We start from the raw sequence: 16,167 nt of genomic DNA, 5'->3' as shown, positions 1-16,167 counted from the left end.
TACCAGGTCAAAATGATCTCCACCAGTTTCTGTGTGTGTTGACCAGAACTGTGCCATGAGAGAGCATCATGTGTGCTGCAGGATATCATACATTTTGATCAAATTTGTCGGAAAATGATCATTTATTTATGAGAAATAATGTACCTTTATTTAGGTAGAATATTCACTTAAATTGACATCAGACATTTTAGTTTGGTAATGTGCCGTGACATTTTTCCAAAAAGGAAAGTAAAGGTTGGTAAGCACTCCGCTAGAGGCCCTCGTGCTCCTCGTTTGTGCTGCAAGGATTGGAAATAGCCTCTCAAATATTAAACCAAGTTTCAAAACTTTTTCCAAAGATGTTCTAAACTGTCTCTCATTTGTGTAAACATTAAACCAGGAAAAAGTGTCCCTCACACTTTTCTGCCAATACTCTAGTCAGTAAAACTGTATTGCCAACGGTCCACAAAGTTGCCACACTCTTAAATGTGTTATCTGATCTCAGGAGCAACACCAAAAGGTATTACAAACTTCCTGTACTCTATAAAATCAAAGATAATGCATATCTGGCCTTTTGTTCTTCAGTGAGGCACGTGATGATTTTAAACTTCTATTTTAATTCCGGTGGGATTTATTTGGAACAGATTAGACATAACTACAAAGAGCCCAAAAAAGCCAGTCCTCTTAGTTAGCAAATATTAACATGCACTAGTTGAGGTTAATGTTGAAAATTTACTGAACCTGATAAGATAACTGAATAACTTCATGAATTCCAGTTGAATGAAATCACCCAGAAAATGACGTTATTGTGCACAGCAGGAGTGCACAATGTGTGACGCCGTGCAATTTGTTCTAGGTACACAAAGTTATCTTTATCTTGACCACATTTCACCTGCCAAGTGAAAAAAAACGCTTCACTATGTTTAATTTGAGTATTACAAATGACCAGTGGCTATATTAAATAATATGTGATTGTCTGCCAAATTCATCTTATTGATGCGGCTGCCTTCTAAGATAAGCGGTACTGTAAAAGTAGCAACAGGAGCTGCTCATTTATGAGAAATGTTACAACAAGGGTGTGTATCTCTTGTTTGACTTCGAAACAACAGCAGCCGATAAACCACGAGGTCAAAGCTGTATTTGTTGCTGCTGTTTTTTTTTGTTTTGTTTTTTTAATCGCACCAGATGACAGCTGACCAAAGCCCCAGGCTGTCCTTGATAGATTATTAACAAAGTGAAATAATCTTTATGGTCTTCAGGTAAACTCCTGCAGATTGCGAGGCAGAGGAGGGTCAGTGTGAATCACGGTCGGTGATTCCACGGTATGAGTATTTGTCTTCAGCTCAGAAAAGATTTTTTCTCTCTCTATCCCTTTTTTTCTGATCTCAGTGTTTGCACGAGTGGATCATTTTGAAGTATTCCATTTTCAAGAGTCAAGCACAAGGCCTAGTCCGCACCTGAACTCAGCATGGTTGGCACAGGTGGTGAGGTTGCGACCTTCTCCGTGTGGGACTATGTGGTGTTTGTGGTCATGATTGTGAGCGCCGCTGGAGTCGGGCTCTTCCAGGCCTTCCGAGGACGCAAGGAGAACAGCAGTGAGGAGTTCTTTCTGGGCGGACGGCAAATGACGGCGGTACCCGTGGCCATGTCGCTCACAGCCAGCTTCATGTCCGGCGTCACCGTCATTGGCACGCCGGCCGAGGCGTACTCGTACGGAACGTCCTTCTGGCTCTTTGGCATCAGCTACGTCATCATGTCGGTCTTCACCGCTGAGGTTTTTGTGCCCCTCTTTTACCGGCTGGGGATCACCAGCGCCTATGAAGTAAGATGACGACGAATGAGTATAGTTAAAATGCAAAATGGATTTTTACAAAATATAATAGTTGTTTTTTTTGCTTTTTTATTGTAACATCAAAAGATCCATTTTTGTTTTCTAAACCTTCAGATTCTAGATTGTCTGCACAATGCGCAGTTTGTGAAAACAATTGTGTTCACATTTTTTCTTCTAGAGGGCCACTTTGAGTAACGAGTTCAATACATGCAGTGAGTGTGCTCATAAATCACTTCCAATTGGTGATTCGAAAGTGGCATAAAAGTCATGTTTTTTTAGTTTAGCGTGTTTGACACGCTACGCCCTACTCGGCATTTTTGCCTCGTCCCACAACGCATCTGAAAATTTGGTTACAAAAAGTGGATTTTAGACTGACAAAAAGCAGGACAATTATGAGGTGCAGGCAATCTATTGCGATTTTGGTACATCCGAATGAGATGCGCATGTCATGTACTTCATTCATAAAGATGACACCAATCCCTCTGAATTAATAATTGAATGGATGCGTTCTATCTTAAAGAACAATGTACTGCGTTGTGAACAGTTTGAATTGCATGTCATTAAGTCCAAAGTACATACAGAGTAGATTAGCGTGTTGTATGTTAAATGGGATGGCCGAGCGAGTGTGCTGTGGCTCTCATTTCTATATGCTATGACAGGGATGACTGAGGAGGACTTAAAGGCAATTTGCACTCCTTAAAATCAGAGTTGCAAAGAATATTATGGGAAATTGCTACCTTGTACAAAAAAAATGAGTCGAATGAAACTCACTTGACTCAAATTGTATGAGCCAATCCAATAAATAATTTATCAGGATGTCAAAAAGAAGGACTACCATCTGAGATTTGAACTTGTATGATTCCCTTTCAATTCTAGTACCTGGAGATGCGCTTCAACCGGCACATTCGCATACTTGGGACTTTGATGTACACCATGCAGACGGTTGGTAACGCAACACACCTTAGCGGGCATGCGCCTTCGGGCTTTTCATCATGACAAACAACACCTGGCCTTGTTTTCCCTCTTGGGTTGATGGAAAATGAAACATCTTTCCATTTGCCATGAATATGAATGGCAAGATTGCTCTGCTCCGTTTCCAATCCAATCGACTAATGGCGGGCTCTCGTAACAGGTCCTGTACACCGGTTTGGTCATCTACGCACCGGCTCTCGCTATGAATCAAAGTAAGTCACAAAAGGATACAAATGTGAGTAACATTTCATCTGAGTGCATGTTATCTTACAGACTCCTACTCACTTGTTAAAGGGACTGTTTTGACTCTTGTTTTAGCGGCAAACCTAGACAAAGAGTATGAATTCGAGACAAAACAAAGCCAGATAGTGGGTGCAGCAAAATCCAGAATGAGGATGGTATGGAATTTCAATCGTTAACAAAATACCTGATATACTGTATGTGATGGAGGTAAGCAAGCAGGAAGGTTTTCAGTCTTAACAACAAACTGAAATGCAGTTAACTCGTGAAATGAACTAAAAAAAAAAAGTGCTTAGTTGCTAATGGGAAAATGTTGACAGCCACTTCATGTTTCTTTCTGATTAGTCACTGGAATGGATCTGTGGGGAGTGCTGGTGGCTACGGGGATAGTGTGCATCATCTACTGCACTTTGGTCGGTAAAACACCCTCACATGCTTCCATGTTTTTACAGCTACTCTAAATAGATCTGTGTTGGTGTCGTCTTCAGGGTGGCCTGAAAGCCGTCATTTGGACCGACGTGCTACAAATGGTGATCATGCTGGCCGGTTTTGTGGCAGTAATAGCGAGAGGGGCCGTACTTCAGGGAGGCCTGGACAAGATTTGGGAAGATGCCAGTCAAGGGGGTAGACTCCAGACATTTGAGTAAGGATGGGCGACTAGAGTATCATTCTTGTAAAAATGCGTTAGCTATTTAAGAATCCAAGAATCCAGGGAGTGCTTGGTTGACTCATTTTCATTCTAAGACATGATGAGGCTACAAATATACATGAGAAATCATTTCCAAAGCTTTTCCACCAGTAATGTGGACATCAACCGGTACAACTTAATTCCAGCAGGGAAACCAAATTGAAAAATATTTTTGAGAGGGCAAGTAAAAATTTTCCATTTTAAGGATGGCAGTAGGCGGTCGTGTACACTCTGATTTGGTTGCCAGTCAATTGGAGGACATACGTACATATCCAAACAAACAGTCACACAATCTAAAAGAACTAAGAACAATTAAGTGTGCCCAATTAACCTACCATGTGTTACGAATGGGAGTGGAACATGGAGCGGGACTATGACACGATCGGGGACGAGTCGTGACACCATGTACGTTTTTGGAATGTGTGGGCAAACCGGAGTAACTGGAGAAAACCTACGCAAGCAAAGAGAACAACGCAAGTAAGGGCAAAGTGTAATCATGTGATTGGATCCACCAAACGGGTGTGTATTTTTTCAGAATGAACCAATCACAGTCAAATGTATGTTACGTATATGGGAGTCACCATTTCAAGTGCCTTCGATCACTTCCACCTCATCTAATAAAAGCAGATGTTTCAGGAGGCTTTCCCGTGACCACCTTACTTTCTATTTTTCCCACCGACTGTTTCATATTTATAGCCTAGAAGTGTTTTGGAATGGAACTTGTAAACCGAGGCCCTCCTGGATAGTACAAATATTTTCCACCTCTAAGCTGTCCTTTATTTTGGGCCCGACTCAGCTTTGACCCTGATCCTCTGAAGCGACATACTTTCTGGAGTATCACTATAGGTGGTAGCGTGACATGGATGTCAGTCTACTCCATCAACCAATCCCAAGTGCAGCGCTACATCTCATGCAAAACACTGCGCCATGCCAAGATGTGAGCTTTCTTGCACTTTTTGAATATTATTGGGGAGTCTTCATGACCTGACAGCTCCTCTCTCTTCCCACTCAGGTCCTTGTACGTGAACATGGTGGGCTTGTGCGTGACCCTCAGTCTGGCTATGTTGTCCGGCCTCGCCATGTTCTCCATTTACAAGAATTGCGACCCGTTCACCAACGGCGATGTCGGTTCCACAGACCAGGTAGACGCAAGTTTGCAACCTGGCCATCGCGCAGGCTCCCATGCATTGAAAAAGATGGTCTTTCCAAAAAACAGTTGCTGCCCTACCTGGTTATGGACATCTTGGCCGTCTACCCTGGAATCCCTGGTTTGTTTGTGGCTGCTGCGTACAGTGGGACCCTGAGGTGAGGCTAAAGATACAGAAATGCAGTCATTTAGAGTCGGGTGTGCCCAAGCACAAGGGCCACATACAGAAAAAGTGAAGGATGCAAGGGCCACTTGGAGATGATTCACTTGTAATTCATTCAAATCAATCCATCAGTTAGCAGAAAAGAAAATTGCTATTGGGATAGCCTATATATGCTGCTGAACAAAAAGGATATTCCTACATGATGCGTGTCTGTTTTCTCAGCACTGTATCTTCCAGCATCAATGCCCTTGTTGCCGTCACTGTGGAAGACTTCATTCGGCCCATGTGCAAAAACCTCTCAGCCAAGCAGACGACCTGGATCAACATGGGTCTGAGTAAGTAACCCAGAAAAACGGAATCAATTCTCTCTTGTACAGGGTGTTTCATAAGCTGTGTCACTTTACCAAAAGTGATTTCTTAGTAACTGGCAAGGGTAGCAGCAAGGTACAACTGGGTTTTGCTTGACTGGTGAAATGGTTTTTGCCTTGTCAGGATGTTGACGTGTCATAACCAATGTTATGGCTTTTTGCGAATTATTTACTGATAATGACATTTGATGTAAAGGAGAAGGTGTTTTATGTCTTAGTGTTTGATAAGAATGAATGATAGGATAACTCAGGCTTTTAGAACCATCCGTCCAGAATTACTTGATTGCATTTGGCAAGAACTAGAACACCATTTTGATGTACGCTGTGTGTAAGTGCCCACTTGTGACCATTTAAATCAAGTCTTCACTTCTTTTGTGCTGAGATTTTTGCTTCAAACAATTAGCATGAACAACTATCAGTAAATACAAGTTGGTTCATATCTTGAAATGTAAGTTCAGATAAAGTGACACTCTTATGAAACACAATGTGGCAGAACAAGTTCATGAACCGGATGGTTCCGTAATAGAACTTATATAACTGCGATGTTTTAGCAAATGGCTCAGCTTCAGACAAAAGGGTGAGCAAAGATTGGTTGTCACCTGAGACCTGGGAATTGTGATGTGGCCACTGCCAATGTAAAAGTATATTTTTTTTCCTAGAACACGAGGCCTGACATGGTCGGGCGGGCGTGTCTCTATCTGGATTATGGCAACACTTGGCAATTTTATAGACCAGGAAATAAAGACAAAAAAACCCGCCATTGAAGCAGTAACCTAATCATTGTGATCATCTGACGGACGTGCTTCTTTTACAACCAAGTACTTTTGTTGCTTGTTGCCTATTTCTGAAAATGTTTCCTTCTGCACTTTGTATCACTATTATGAAACCTTTTATTACAAAATGACCAAACATTCAAATTCTCCGTAAACATCCACCAAATAAAAAAGTCACTCGAGCGCTTGGAAAATTTGCGACATGTTGGCCACAGTGAGAAGGCTCTTTTGGCTCAACTACCAGTTTTCATTCGTAACAACAACAAAAGGAAAAAAACATCCATCCCACAAAAAATGCTTGATTTAAACAACAGTGTAACAAGCAGATTTATCTTGTTAAGTGTGAATGAATGTCGGACACATTTGAAGTCTATTTTTCGCCATTAGGTGTGTTTTTTGGTGCTCTGTGCATTGGGATGGCAGGAGTGGCTTCACAGTTGGGAAGCGTTCTGCAGGTAAATTGGACAGGCACTCGGACACTGACAGCTTACGTATGTTCTACAGCAAAATGTCCTGATAGCGTTGTGTTCGCAGGCAGCTCTCTCCATATTTGGGATGCTGAGCGGGCCACTTCTGGGGCTGTATCTATTAGGCATGCTTTTTCGCACAGCCAACTCAATTGTGAGCAGCACTAAAACACACACCGACACGCAGCTGCGGCCGCACCTCATGGGAAGCGAGAAAGAATATTTCAGCACCTGCTTGTTGATTTTGCAGGGAGGCCTCGTAGGAATGTTCCTCAGCCTCGTGTTGACACTCTGGGTGGGGATCGGGGGTCAGATTTACCCGCCGACAGCAGCCAAGACAAACCCTCTGCCGGTCACCACTGCGGGTTGCAACAGCACACTCCAGTACAACACGACCACAGCAAGTCCCTGGACCACTTCAGTCAGCCACACAACGCAACCCAAGTGAGAACATACCAGACAACGAGCATTCCTGTCATTCAAATACAAAGAGAAGTTGAGTTACTAAGTAAATCTTAACACACTTGGATGAGACCTGACAGCCACAAATCTTCAGCTTAAGAGAGGTGTATAATTATGAGCAAAGAGGACATTTGTTATACCAAACTTTGAGTTTTATTTTGAGGGTCCAGCCTCCAAGATGACTGGCCCTCAGACAAATTGAGTTTGTACATACGTATGTGTGTGTATCAGTGTTAGGCCCCCTTTGGCAGACTTCTGGTATTCTCTGTCCTACCTCTACATCGCTTTCCTCGGTACATTGACAACCATCGTGATCGGCATGTTGGTGAGCGCACTCACAGGTGAGGACCACCCATCCATCGCCATATCGGCATACGCATGACACCTTGCGACACAAAAAGACAACGCAATAAGTTCCTTCATGTTGTTTGTAGGTGGGTGCAAGCAAGAAAAGCTGAACTCCCAACTATTTGTGAGGAAAAGTGACTTGGTGTGTTTCAGCTGCAGCAGTAAATCACAGGTAGAAGTTTTTTTCTTTTTTTTAAAAATCAGAACGCTCGAAAAGAAAACTTCAAAACGAGGTTGTCTTACCTCCCTTTTCATTGCCCTTTCACGACAGGCCTCAGGAAAAACAGACAAGGGTCCGGCAAACAGCTACTTGGAAGCAGACAAGTCAGGATTTGTACATTGTGACCCGACAAGTGGCGATTTCATTCAAGCGACCAAACTTTAAGAATGCATTAAGATTTTGTACCCCTGACATGTTTTCAACAAATACTGCAGTTTAGTTTTGCATACATTTATGTGTTGTACATCATCACTTAAGTCAAAGGTAAGGTTTTGCCCTTTTGGGGGGGGGACGTTATTCACCGCGGCTAGGCGTGCCTCAAAATGAACAGACAAATCAAATGTTTACAAGCCTTTGTGAACAACGTCACTCTTCCAAGTTACATGGCTTAACTCAATTAAATACTGTTAACTCAACGCACACTGAGCCCCCACCAGACCCAATTGCTGGGTTGGGTCACTTACGTACTTGTATTCTTGAAACTGCTTCAGTGGTGTCTAATAGTGTACATGTAAAATGACCTGCAATACACTGATTCACTGTTTGACTTGTGCTCAGAAAACTGATGCACAATACTGTATTGATGACAATGCCATGTTTCATTTCTTTGATTACAGCTGTTGCTGATGCTTATCTAAATTTCAATTTCACAATTATTATGTTAAATCCATGTTTGGTTAGTCACATTTGACTGAAAAATGTTTCATCACATGTATACCTTGGGTTTTATAGGAATGGTTCATTCTTTGTTAAAAAGTTGCTTCGATTCAAATGCTCAGCAAATACATGTTTTATATTTAAGCTCATTTTTTACTGTGAACCTCATGCATTTACATCATCAATAGGACCAAATTCCAAAATTTTTTAAACACAATGTAGTGTTCAGTTAACATTTCATTGACAATACACTGTCAAACTGTGAAAATGTTACACAAATATTACATCATAGCAATAACTATTAGGGTACCAAAATACAACAACAACGTGACTCTGAGGTACCAACTACTATGACTAGTAACAAGTAGTCGTGCGTAGTAGTATTACACTAGCAAATTGGGACAACTACAGTATAAATCACTGAATAACAAACTTTTTGGGACTACACAAAACAATGACTTTTTTACTAGCAATTTATAATTACTGCTACAGCACTATTGTACTATGCTTAGTGCATACTATAATGACTAGAACTAGAAAACCATACCTCTTCCTCCAACTCTCTGACTACTGTTTTGACTATATTCCCACCACCAAAGATATGTGCCTTTCAACGTAAGAATAGAAAACTCAACTGCATCCACGGCACTGCTTATATGAAATTGTTTGCATGAGACCTTTTCTTTTTCTCACTGCTATTGACAGCCATCCAGCCAGCATCACGAATCCTCTTGACGGCCGCTAACTTTAGAGAGGTTCCTGGTGGCTTAACAGTAGTGGGGCTCTGGAGGTGGAATAAAGGAATACAGCGAGATGGTTTCTAAAATAATATGAATGTATTCATTCATAAAGATGCAAATTGTTCACATTACCTTTTGGAATGGGTTGCATTTAGCGACTGGAACAGAGAAGTGGGTTGCTGGGACGCTTTTGAAAGTCTGCCAAAACCAAAAAGTCAAGTCAAGTCAAGTCAAGTCAAGTCAAGTCAAGTCAAGTCAAGTCAAGTCAAGTTTAGACAGCCCTAAATCACAGGCAAATGACATTTGCCGTGACCTACTGCTGTTATTGGACACATTATATCTCACCAAAATGTTGTTTGGATCAGAGCCGTCAGACTGCAGCTCGATGGCTCCCTTCCCCCAAATCCCTGGCTTTGTAGCACTAGGGGGCGTTCTTATTCTGTAGGTCTGTAAAACAGTCTCAATACATCAGCATGCGGCCAAGTCCAACTTTCAGTTTGTCCAAATATGAAATCAATTACTTTGATTTTGTCTTCTTTGCCAGCCCGCTTTGTCCTTTTTATTGGGGAAGCAATTTCTTTACAGCGAAGTTCCTTGAGCATAAATTAAAAAATAAAATAAATGTACTTACTCTTGCTAAATGATCCCCATTCATTGCAGAGCAAAGAGGTTTCTACCTTGATCTTTGGGCTCCTTTCACCTGGCATCCTCATGGGTCCAAAGCCAGATTCCTAACACAAATGTTATGTTAGTATTCCCCAATAAAATAAAATCGAATCACTGTGATATTTAAAGAGTGAAAATGCAGAAGTAACGGACGAGTTTAGGCTTCTTTGCTTCTACAAAGTATCCAATGGTTTCTACACACCTCGGCGAAGTCAAACACGTTCATCTTTGAAGACCTAGTACGTCTTGGTGTTTGGACATGACTCTCTCCTTCATTTGTGTTGAAGGCCTTTGCCTAGAAGGAGTAGTTGTAGTATAAGAGGTGATGGCTGCTCTTGTACTATTTGTCCCATGTATGCGTGCATGCATACCGTGCTGTTCTTATCTTGGGACAGCTGAGATGATTTAAGCAACGACAATTCTTTCTTCTGGTCACTTAACTTCTTCTGCAAGTTATCCTAACAGCAAAGAACACAAAAGTTTGTCAAGTAATTATACAAATAAAAAGAAAAAGAAATGAATAGTACAACACCTTGTCAGTCGTCAACTGCTTCTTCAGTTGACTGTTTTCGGTCTTCAGCCTGGTTACGTCAAGCTCCTATTTAAGACAATTGAAACAATAAATCTTCAGCTGGAACAAACTTTTTGAGATTTGTAGTGTGACTGATGTAGCTCGAGTCTTCAGTACCGCTGCCAATCTGACGCTAACTGCCATTGTCTCGCGCTTCTTCATCTCGTCCAGCTCGGCATCTTTTTCTTTGACCGTGCGCTCATATTTGCTCTAGGGTGGACAAAATGAACAGGCAAGGGTGAGCAAGGGTCACTTTTGGCCAGCAAAGCGCACTTTGTGTTTTACCATCAGTGCGACGGTATCTGCCGTCTTGATTTGACACTTGAGTTCCGCGTCCTCTTTGCTCTTGATGGCCTCAGCTGCTGTTGCTTGGAGCTCTTGCATCTGTGAGGAAAGCCAGTTATTCAATCACTTAAAGAGCCCAAATAGTTTATTATAAAAAATAAAATCATTGTCAAGCTGTGCTACAATTATAGATTTATCATGAAGCTCTTTGAGCAGCTCCTGATGCTTATCCTCAAGCTCTCTTTTCTGGTTCCGGAATTCCTCATCCAGACTGCTCATCTAACAAAAAAGGAAAATGACTTGAATTAAACAGGCTTCTTCAAATTTGTTTTACTAAACAAGAGGTACACAACCAGACCTTGTTTTCAAGGTGACTATATTTCACAAGCTCTTTTGTGATTTGTGACTTGAGTTTTTTTATCTGAAATACACAAGAAGTTGAGAAGTTAAATTGTGCAATGGCTGAACAAGCTCAAGTGTCTTGCAAACCTCTTTCTGGTATTCCCCTGCTTTAAGGTGGGATCCAATTTTCTTACTGAGGTGAGAGCACTAAGACAAAAAAAAAAAAAACAGTCATGGGAGTTTCTAAAGTGAGAAAACAAATAGCACATATTTAGTTGTCATCACCTTTACTTCTGCGGCTTTGAGCTGTCTTTCTGTTTGTGCAACCTTATTCTGCAAATGTTCACACTATACAAAGGCATGACAATGAGAGGCACGTTCAAATCAGTAAAAAAAAAAAAGCTACTAAGCATTGAGTTGAAGTTGCTTACGCTGTCTTCCATTTTTTTCTGCAACGTTTCAATTTCTTCACACTGTCTTTGGTGTAGGCTCTGAATAGTACATATTTCCGCTCTATAAAATATACACACAACAACTAAATAACTCAAGAGATGTAGAACCTCTAAATTCAAACACAAAATCCAGAAATTGTCCAACATTATTGGGGAAAATATTCTTTGAAAAATGCATCGCATACTGTAATTTTACAGCCTATCACTTTTGCTGGAGTTGTCGAATAGGCTATGCCTATTATTTTGTATGCCTTTTATTTTAATTAGATTGACTAAAAGTATATTTTAGTTGTACAATGCCTGGTGCATCTATAAAACAGAAACTCACCTTAAACGTTGGTTTTCCTCTTCCAGCTTCTGAATTTCCTTTGAGAGCTTCACTGCCTTCTCCTCGCTCACCTGCCCATCAAATTCACTTATTATTATTTGATTAATTTGACAAGTTTACATATAGTTGAGTGACTTAAGCAATGGGAAATACCCAAACCTTCATGTCTGCCTCAATGGCTTTCACATCAGAGGACTTGTTTTCCAATTTCTGCTCAACAGCCTTTTTTTCCAAATGAACCTCATTGAAGTCGGACAGCAGCTCTTCGTACTTGGCTCTGGAAAGCGGCACAGCACGGCTCAGTCGCAAAGCAACGGTGTGATACAATAGGAGGGAGGCCCTCCCTTAACTATGGAGCGACTCACTGATGCTCTGTGAGTTCTTTCTTGAGTTGCACTATCTCAAAGCTGTACGTCTCTGTTTTCTTCACTTCATTGAAAAACTTTTCCTCTAGCTCCTGAACTTTTCTCTGTGGAACACATCAGTGAGGAGAGCAATCGTGTTTGCTTTCTTACAATTTCCACAGGTGATGTAAAAACCTCAGTGATGTTGTGCTCTTCCATGAAAACTTCTGACTTTTCACAAACTTTCTTGAGGTTTTGGTTTTCTGCACGGATTATCTCTGCCTCATCCTGGTATATACGTACACGTATCAAAAACAGATGTCTGGTCATTGCGGGGTTCCGAAAATACTTTATGTGTCCATTCCGAAATGACTGTGTGTGTGCATCACCATGACGAGCTTGACTTCTATAGTTTTTGCTGAAAGCTCAGCTTGGAGATCGTTCACTGTGATCTCAAGTACATCAGCTTTTCCCTTCACAATCTCCAGTGAGTTCACATTTGTTTCCTGTGAAGACAAACATAGAGCTTATTGTTTTAAATTAGAGTAACAAATAAAATATAGTAAGGCGCTGTAAAACATGACAGTCTCACCAATTCACTCTGGAGGACGGTGATTTGCTCATCTATTCTTGCCCTTTGTTCTACCATTTCTTCTGTTAGAGTAAAACATTTGCTTTGACTGCATTTTTTTTTTTAAAATATAAATTGAGCACTGAATTTATAAGATTCCTTTCATTAAGACTCACCTAAAGCTTGGTTACTGCTTTCAAGTTCTTTGTTTTTAGCCATTAGCTTTTCCTCGCAATCCTTTGACCTGAAACAGTCATTCCAAAACCATAATGACCAGAGGAATCGCCATTGGCGGTTCCTACCTGTGAATTCTCAAGAGTGTGTACCTTTGTTCCTCAAAGGCTAATGAATTCTGCAGCTCCACAAGGGTTCTCTGAACTTGCTCGAGCTTCTCGGCTTGTTCATTTTTAACTCGGTGAACCTCCTGCAAGCTTAAATCTTTGCTTTGGAGGATCTGTGCATGTTCTTCTTTGCTCCGTCTCAGCATGGCACCCATGACGTCCCGGCTTGTCTTTGAGGGAGGAAACGTGTTTCAGTGAAAGCAGACAACCCACAGCTGCGTCCCGTTTGAAGGGCACTTGGAGACTTTTATGATGTCGATCGAGTATGCAGATCAAGCAGACACGGACGGAAAGAGCAGCAACAGAAATCACCTCGCTTTCTTTATAGCGCTGCTCTGCTGAGTGCAGTTTTTCGAGAAGGGAGTCTTGTGCCATTTTTGAGCTTCTAAGATCTTTACATTGTTGAGCTGTAAAAGTACAAAACATGTTGAGTATTACATATAAATTGAACATTTTGAGGGGGTCATATGCACAATTTCTTTACAATTCAAAATGAATTTTCACTCTTTTCCCCCCAATCTGAACCTGAGTGGTGTTTTCTTACTGGACTTCTGTGCTCGCCACGGCTTGTCTATAACTAACACCTTGTTCAAACATAAGGGTGTCCGTATGCAGGACGGTGGGCGTAATCTGCTCATATTTTCTGGTAGGAGTAAGGATTCTAGCTGTGCTGTACTCCTCTCAGAATGCAATAAATCAGGCCTTAATGATGTAATTTCACACTTGGTGGGTGGGCAGGCACTTAGACGCCCAAATATTTGAAACGAGCCATTAAAGTCAATACTCCATAATAAGTCTCATTTAATGAGAACATAATTAACTGGATGATGATAAATGTTCGGTGTTTCATTTTGTGACATTGTTCTTACTTTTGGCCTCTTCAAGTTGTCTGCACTGATTTTGAGTGTCATGGAGGTCATGCTGGACTTTCTCTAGTTCACTTTCTTTATCCTGAAGTTTGGCTATAAGCGTTGCCACCTGTGGAACCAGCAAGTCTTTTAGCAGTGTGTGTTAGAAAGGCAGATTCATCTTCTACTTACTGACCTCTTTCTCTTTTAGGGTGCACTCTTGATGATACGTTTCTTTTAGCGCTTCCGTTTTTTGCAAATTCTCTTTGACTGTGAACACAAACGGTGTTTTTTAGGAAATCAAAATGCAGGAATAAAAAAGTACAAATGTTAAAGAGCAAACCAGATTGCATCTTTTCCCGCTCAGCTTCGGCTTGACCACGAAGGAGTTCAAATGCTGCAATCGCTTTCTGAGGACATTAATTATTAATTGACATTACACACTTTAGGCCTCTGTATTATAAATATTTTACCTGAATACGTTCACTGTTTTCCATTAGAAGTTGCTGTGTTTCTGCTCGCTCTGATTCAACTACAAAACACAGAAATGTGTGTCACTTTTCAACACATCGATGAGGCTGCAAGACGTGCAACAAAGCTAGACACACTCACACGATTGCATTTTGTCTGCTGACCGCTCCAAAGTTTCTTTCAGCAAATTACACAAGTCGCGGGTTGCATTGTGTCTGAATCAAAGCATTGATTATTCAGGACCAATACTGTACATGGAAATTGCTGTGCAAACAAAAAATAAATAAACATACTTGTTCCGCCAATCCTCATTTTCACTTATCTGCGCCTCAAGCTTGGTGCTGAGACTTTCATTTTGAAACTATTAAGCACAAATACACAATGGGAAGTCAAAGTAATACAAACATAGTATTTGTCTTGAAAGGCACACACCTGCAATTCCTGAATAGCATTGCGCTGAGTCTCGATTGTTCGTTTGTTCTCCTGAAGTTTCCTCTCGCTTTGTGCAGCGTCAGAGTCCACTTTGACTTTCCAGAATTTGATTTTCTCCACTTCATCAAACATTTTAGAACAAAGCTGTCCAGGAGAACAGTTGCTCTGTGGAACATTGACAATGGCAGGAAGCTATTTATATTATTTACCCAGCGCTGCCCCAAGGATTTTGGTGCCCCTAAATGAAGTTTTTATATGTATTCATTTAAAGTCAAATATAAATGTAATAATCTTACTCAAAACAACTACGCAGATTCATAGACAATCATTAAACAAAAGAATCAAAAGTGTGCTGCAGTGTTAACGTAGCCTAAGAGGTTGACTGTTTATTTATGTTACCTCTTCTTTCTCTGCTGGGGCCACTGTCATCTTCAAGCAATCTTTGAAGGACAGAAAATAGCACGTAACGATGAAGCTGTGTGCAGTGCTTCTTTGAGTTGTGTGTTTTCTTGCTAGACATTACCTGGTGTGGTTGCTTGAGTTGGGGCGGCAGCACTTTTATTGCTTTGGTCTTTAACAAAATATTTACTGGGACCCTAAAGAAACATATTTTGATAAAGCAAGCTGTACAAAGTATTTTGTGTCTCCAAATGTACGGAGTAAGACCAAGGAAAATAGCAGAAAAATGAGCACTAGTAATGTTGGGAGACAGGGAAAAAAACAAATACTTAACTAATTTGACTTTGCACTTACGAGCTCAGCTCTGTTGTCAACAATTTCTTGGGGTTTAACGGCTGACACCCTTGGTGGCACCAATAGTCTGAAGTTGAAACGTCCGTCTTTCTCCATCTAGGAATCAAGTACAACTTGACTGAATGACTGCATTAAACTTGTCATGTACAATATATATGTATGCATATGTAAAAAAAAAAAAAAAAAAACTGAAAATGCTTATTTTTTGTCATGTTTCATGAGTGCTCGCTCACCTTTGGGTTTGACAAATGCACTGACAGTCGAGTTGTTACGCGGCTTGCCCCTGTCAAAGTAACTGACGCTGATGGCGACGATAAATTAGTTGCTCAAATAAGAAAATGAAAGAGGGAGAGAGCGTTAAAGGTTTAGCCCCAGGTTCAACTTTGCCGCATGTTCGTTCAGATAACTGTTCAAAACAACAATAAGAAAAAACATTTAGCGAATGCCAGTTAAACTCGTTTCTTACCTGCAAACGTAGGAGTACTACCTGTTCAACGGAAGCGCCTGTGTGCGAATAATTAACAAAATGGCGACGTCACGATAATGTCTCATTTAAAAATTAAAAAATAAAATAAAAAAGAAATTAAAGACTAGCATAGCACTATTTGTTTAACTTATAAAGGAGTTAATTCAAAACTGTATCAAAAATAAGAAGTAATTCGTTAAAATAAGCAATTCATAAAAATAAGTAATTTATCAAGCAATTAA

The 16,167-nt window shown here is 40.8% G+C and overlaps 2 protein-coding genes across 2 annotated transcripts; one reads left to right on the top strand and one right to left on the bottom strand.

Annotated features, from left to right (window-relative positions):
* Positions 1 to 1,447: 1,447 nt before the first annotated feature.
* On the top strand, positions 1,448 to 8,464 carry slc5a8l (solute carrier family 5 member 8, like). Its single transcript, XM_049732604.2, has 15 exons — positions 1,448 to 1,801; positions 2,687 to 2,752; positions 2,943 to 2,994; positions 3,368 to 3,435; positions 3,511 to 3,665; positions 4,507 to 4,647; positions 4,723 to 4,852; positions 4,927 to 5,015; positions 5,243 to 5,355; positions 6,549 to 6,616; positions 6,696 to 6,782; positions 6,879 to 7,072; positions 7,322 to 7,431; positions 7,525 to 7,610; positions 7,710 to 8,464. Exons 1-15 carry the CDS (start codon positions 1,448 to 1,450, stop codon positions 7,821 to 7,823), a joined length of 1,827 nt encoding a protein of 608 aa, XP_049588561.1. The 3' UTR covers positions 7,824 to 8,464.
* sycp1 (synaptonemal complex protein 1) lies at positions 8,448 to 16,013 on the bottom strand. Its single transcript, XM_049732603.2, has 36 exons — positions 15,926 to 16,013; positions 15,693 to 15,784; positions 15,460 to 15,555; positions 15,230 to 15,302; positions 15,106 to 15,146; positions 14,707 to 14,871; positions 14,568 to 14,635; positions 14,416 to 14,489; positions 14,277 to 14,335; positions 14,147 to 14,213; positions 14,000 to 14,073; positions 13,825 to 13,933; positions 13,268 to 13,362; positions 12,941 to 13,125; positions 12,791 to 12,858; positions 12,636 to 12,697; positions 12,433 to 12,549; positions 12,239 to 12,331; positions 12,065 to 12,168; positions 11,859 to 11,976; positions 11,700 to 11,770; positions 11,351 to 11,432; positions 11,205 to 11,267; positions 11,067 to 11,126; positions 10,936 to 10,998; positions 10,761 to 10,856; positions 10,578 to 10,676; positions 10,410 to 10,502; positions 10,254 to 10,319; positions 10,093 to 10,179; positions 9,924 to 10,016; positions 9,733 to 9,786; positions 9,577 to 9,648; positions 9,401 to 9,502; positions 9,188 to 9,253; positions 8,448 to 9,099 (listed from the first exon to the last, which is right to left on the bottom strand). The coding sequence occupies exons 3-36, from the start codon at positions 15,553 to 15,555 to the stop codon at positions 8,968 to 8,970; spliced, it is 2,967 nt and encodes a 988-aa protein (XP_049588560.1). The 5' UTR covers positions 15,693 to 15,784; positions 15,926 to 16,013; the 3' UTR covers positions 8,448 to 8,967.
* Positions 16,014 to 16,167: the final 154 nt, after the last annotated feature.

This window comes from Syngnathus scovelli, chromosome 11 (genome assembly GCF_024217435.2).
Source record: "Syngnathus scovelli strain Florida chromosome 11, RoL_Ssco_1.2, whole genome shotgun sequence".
NCBI lineage: Eukaryota > Metazoa > Chordata > Actinopteri > Syngnathiformes > Syngnathidae > Syngnathus > Syngnathus scovelli.
The sequence above is the reverse complement of the archived record's forward strand: the minus strand, read 5'-3'. Positions and strand labels throughout refer to the sequence as shown.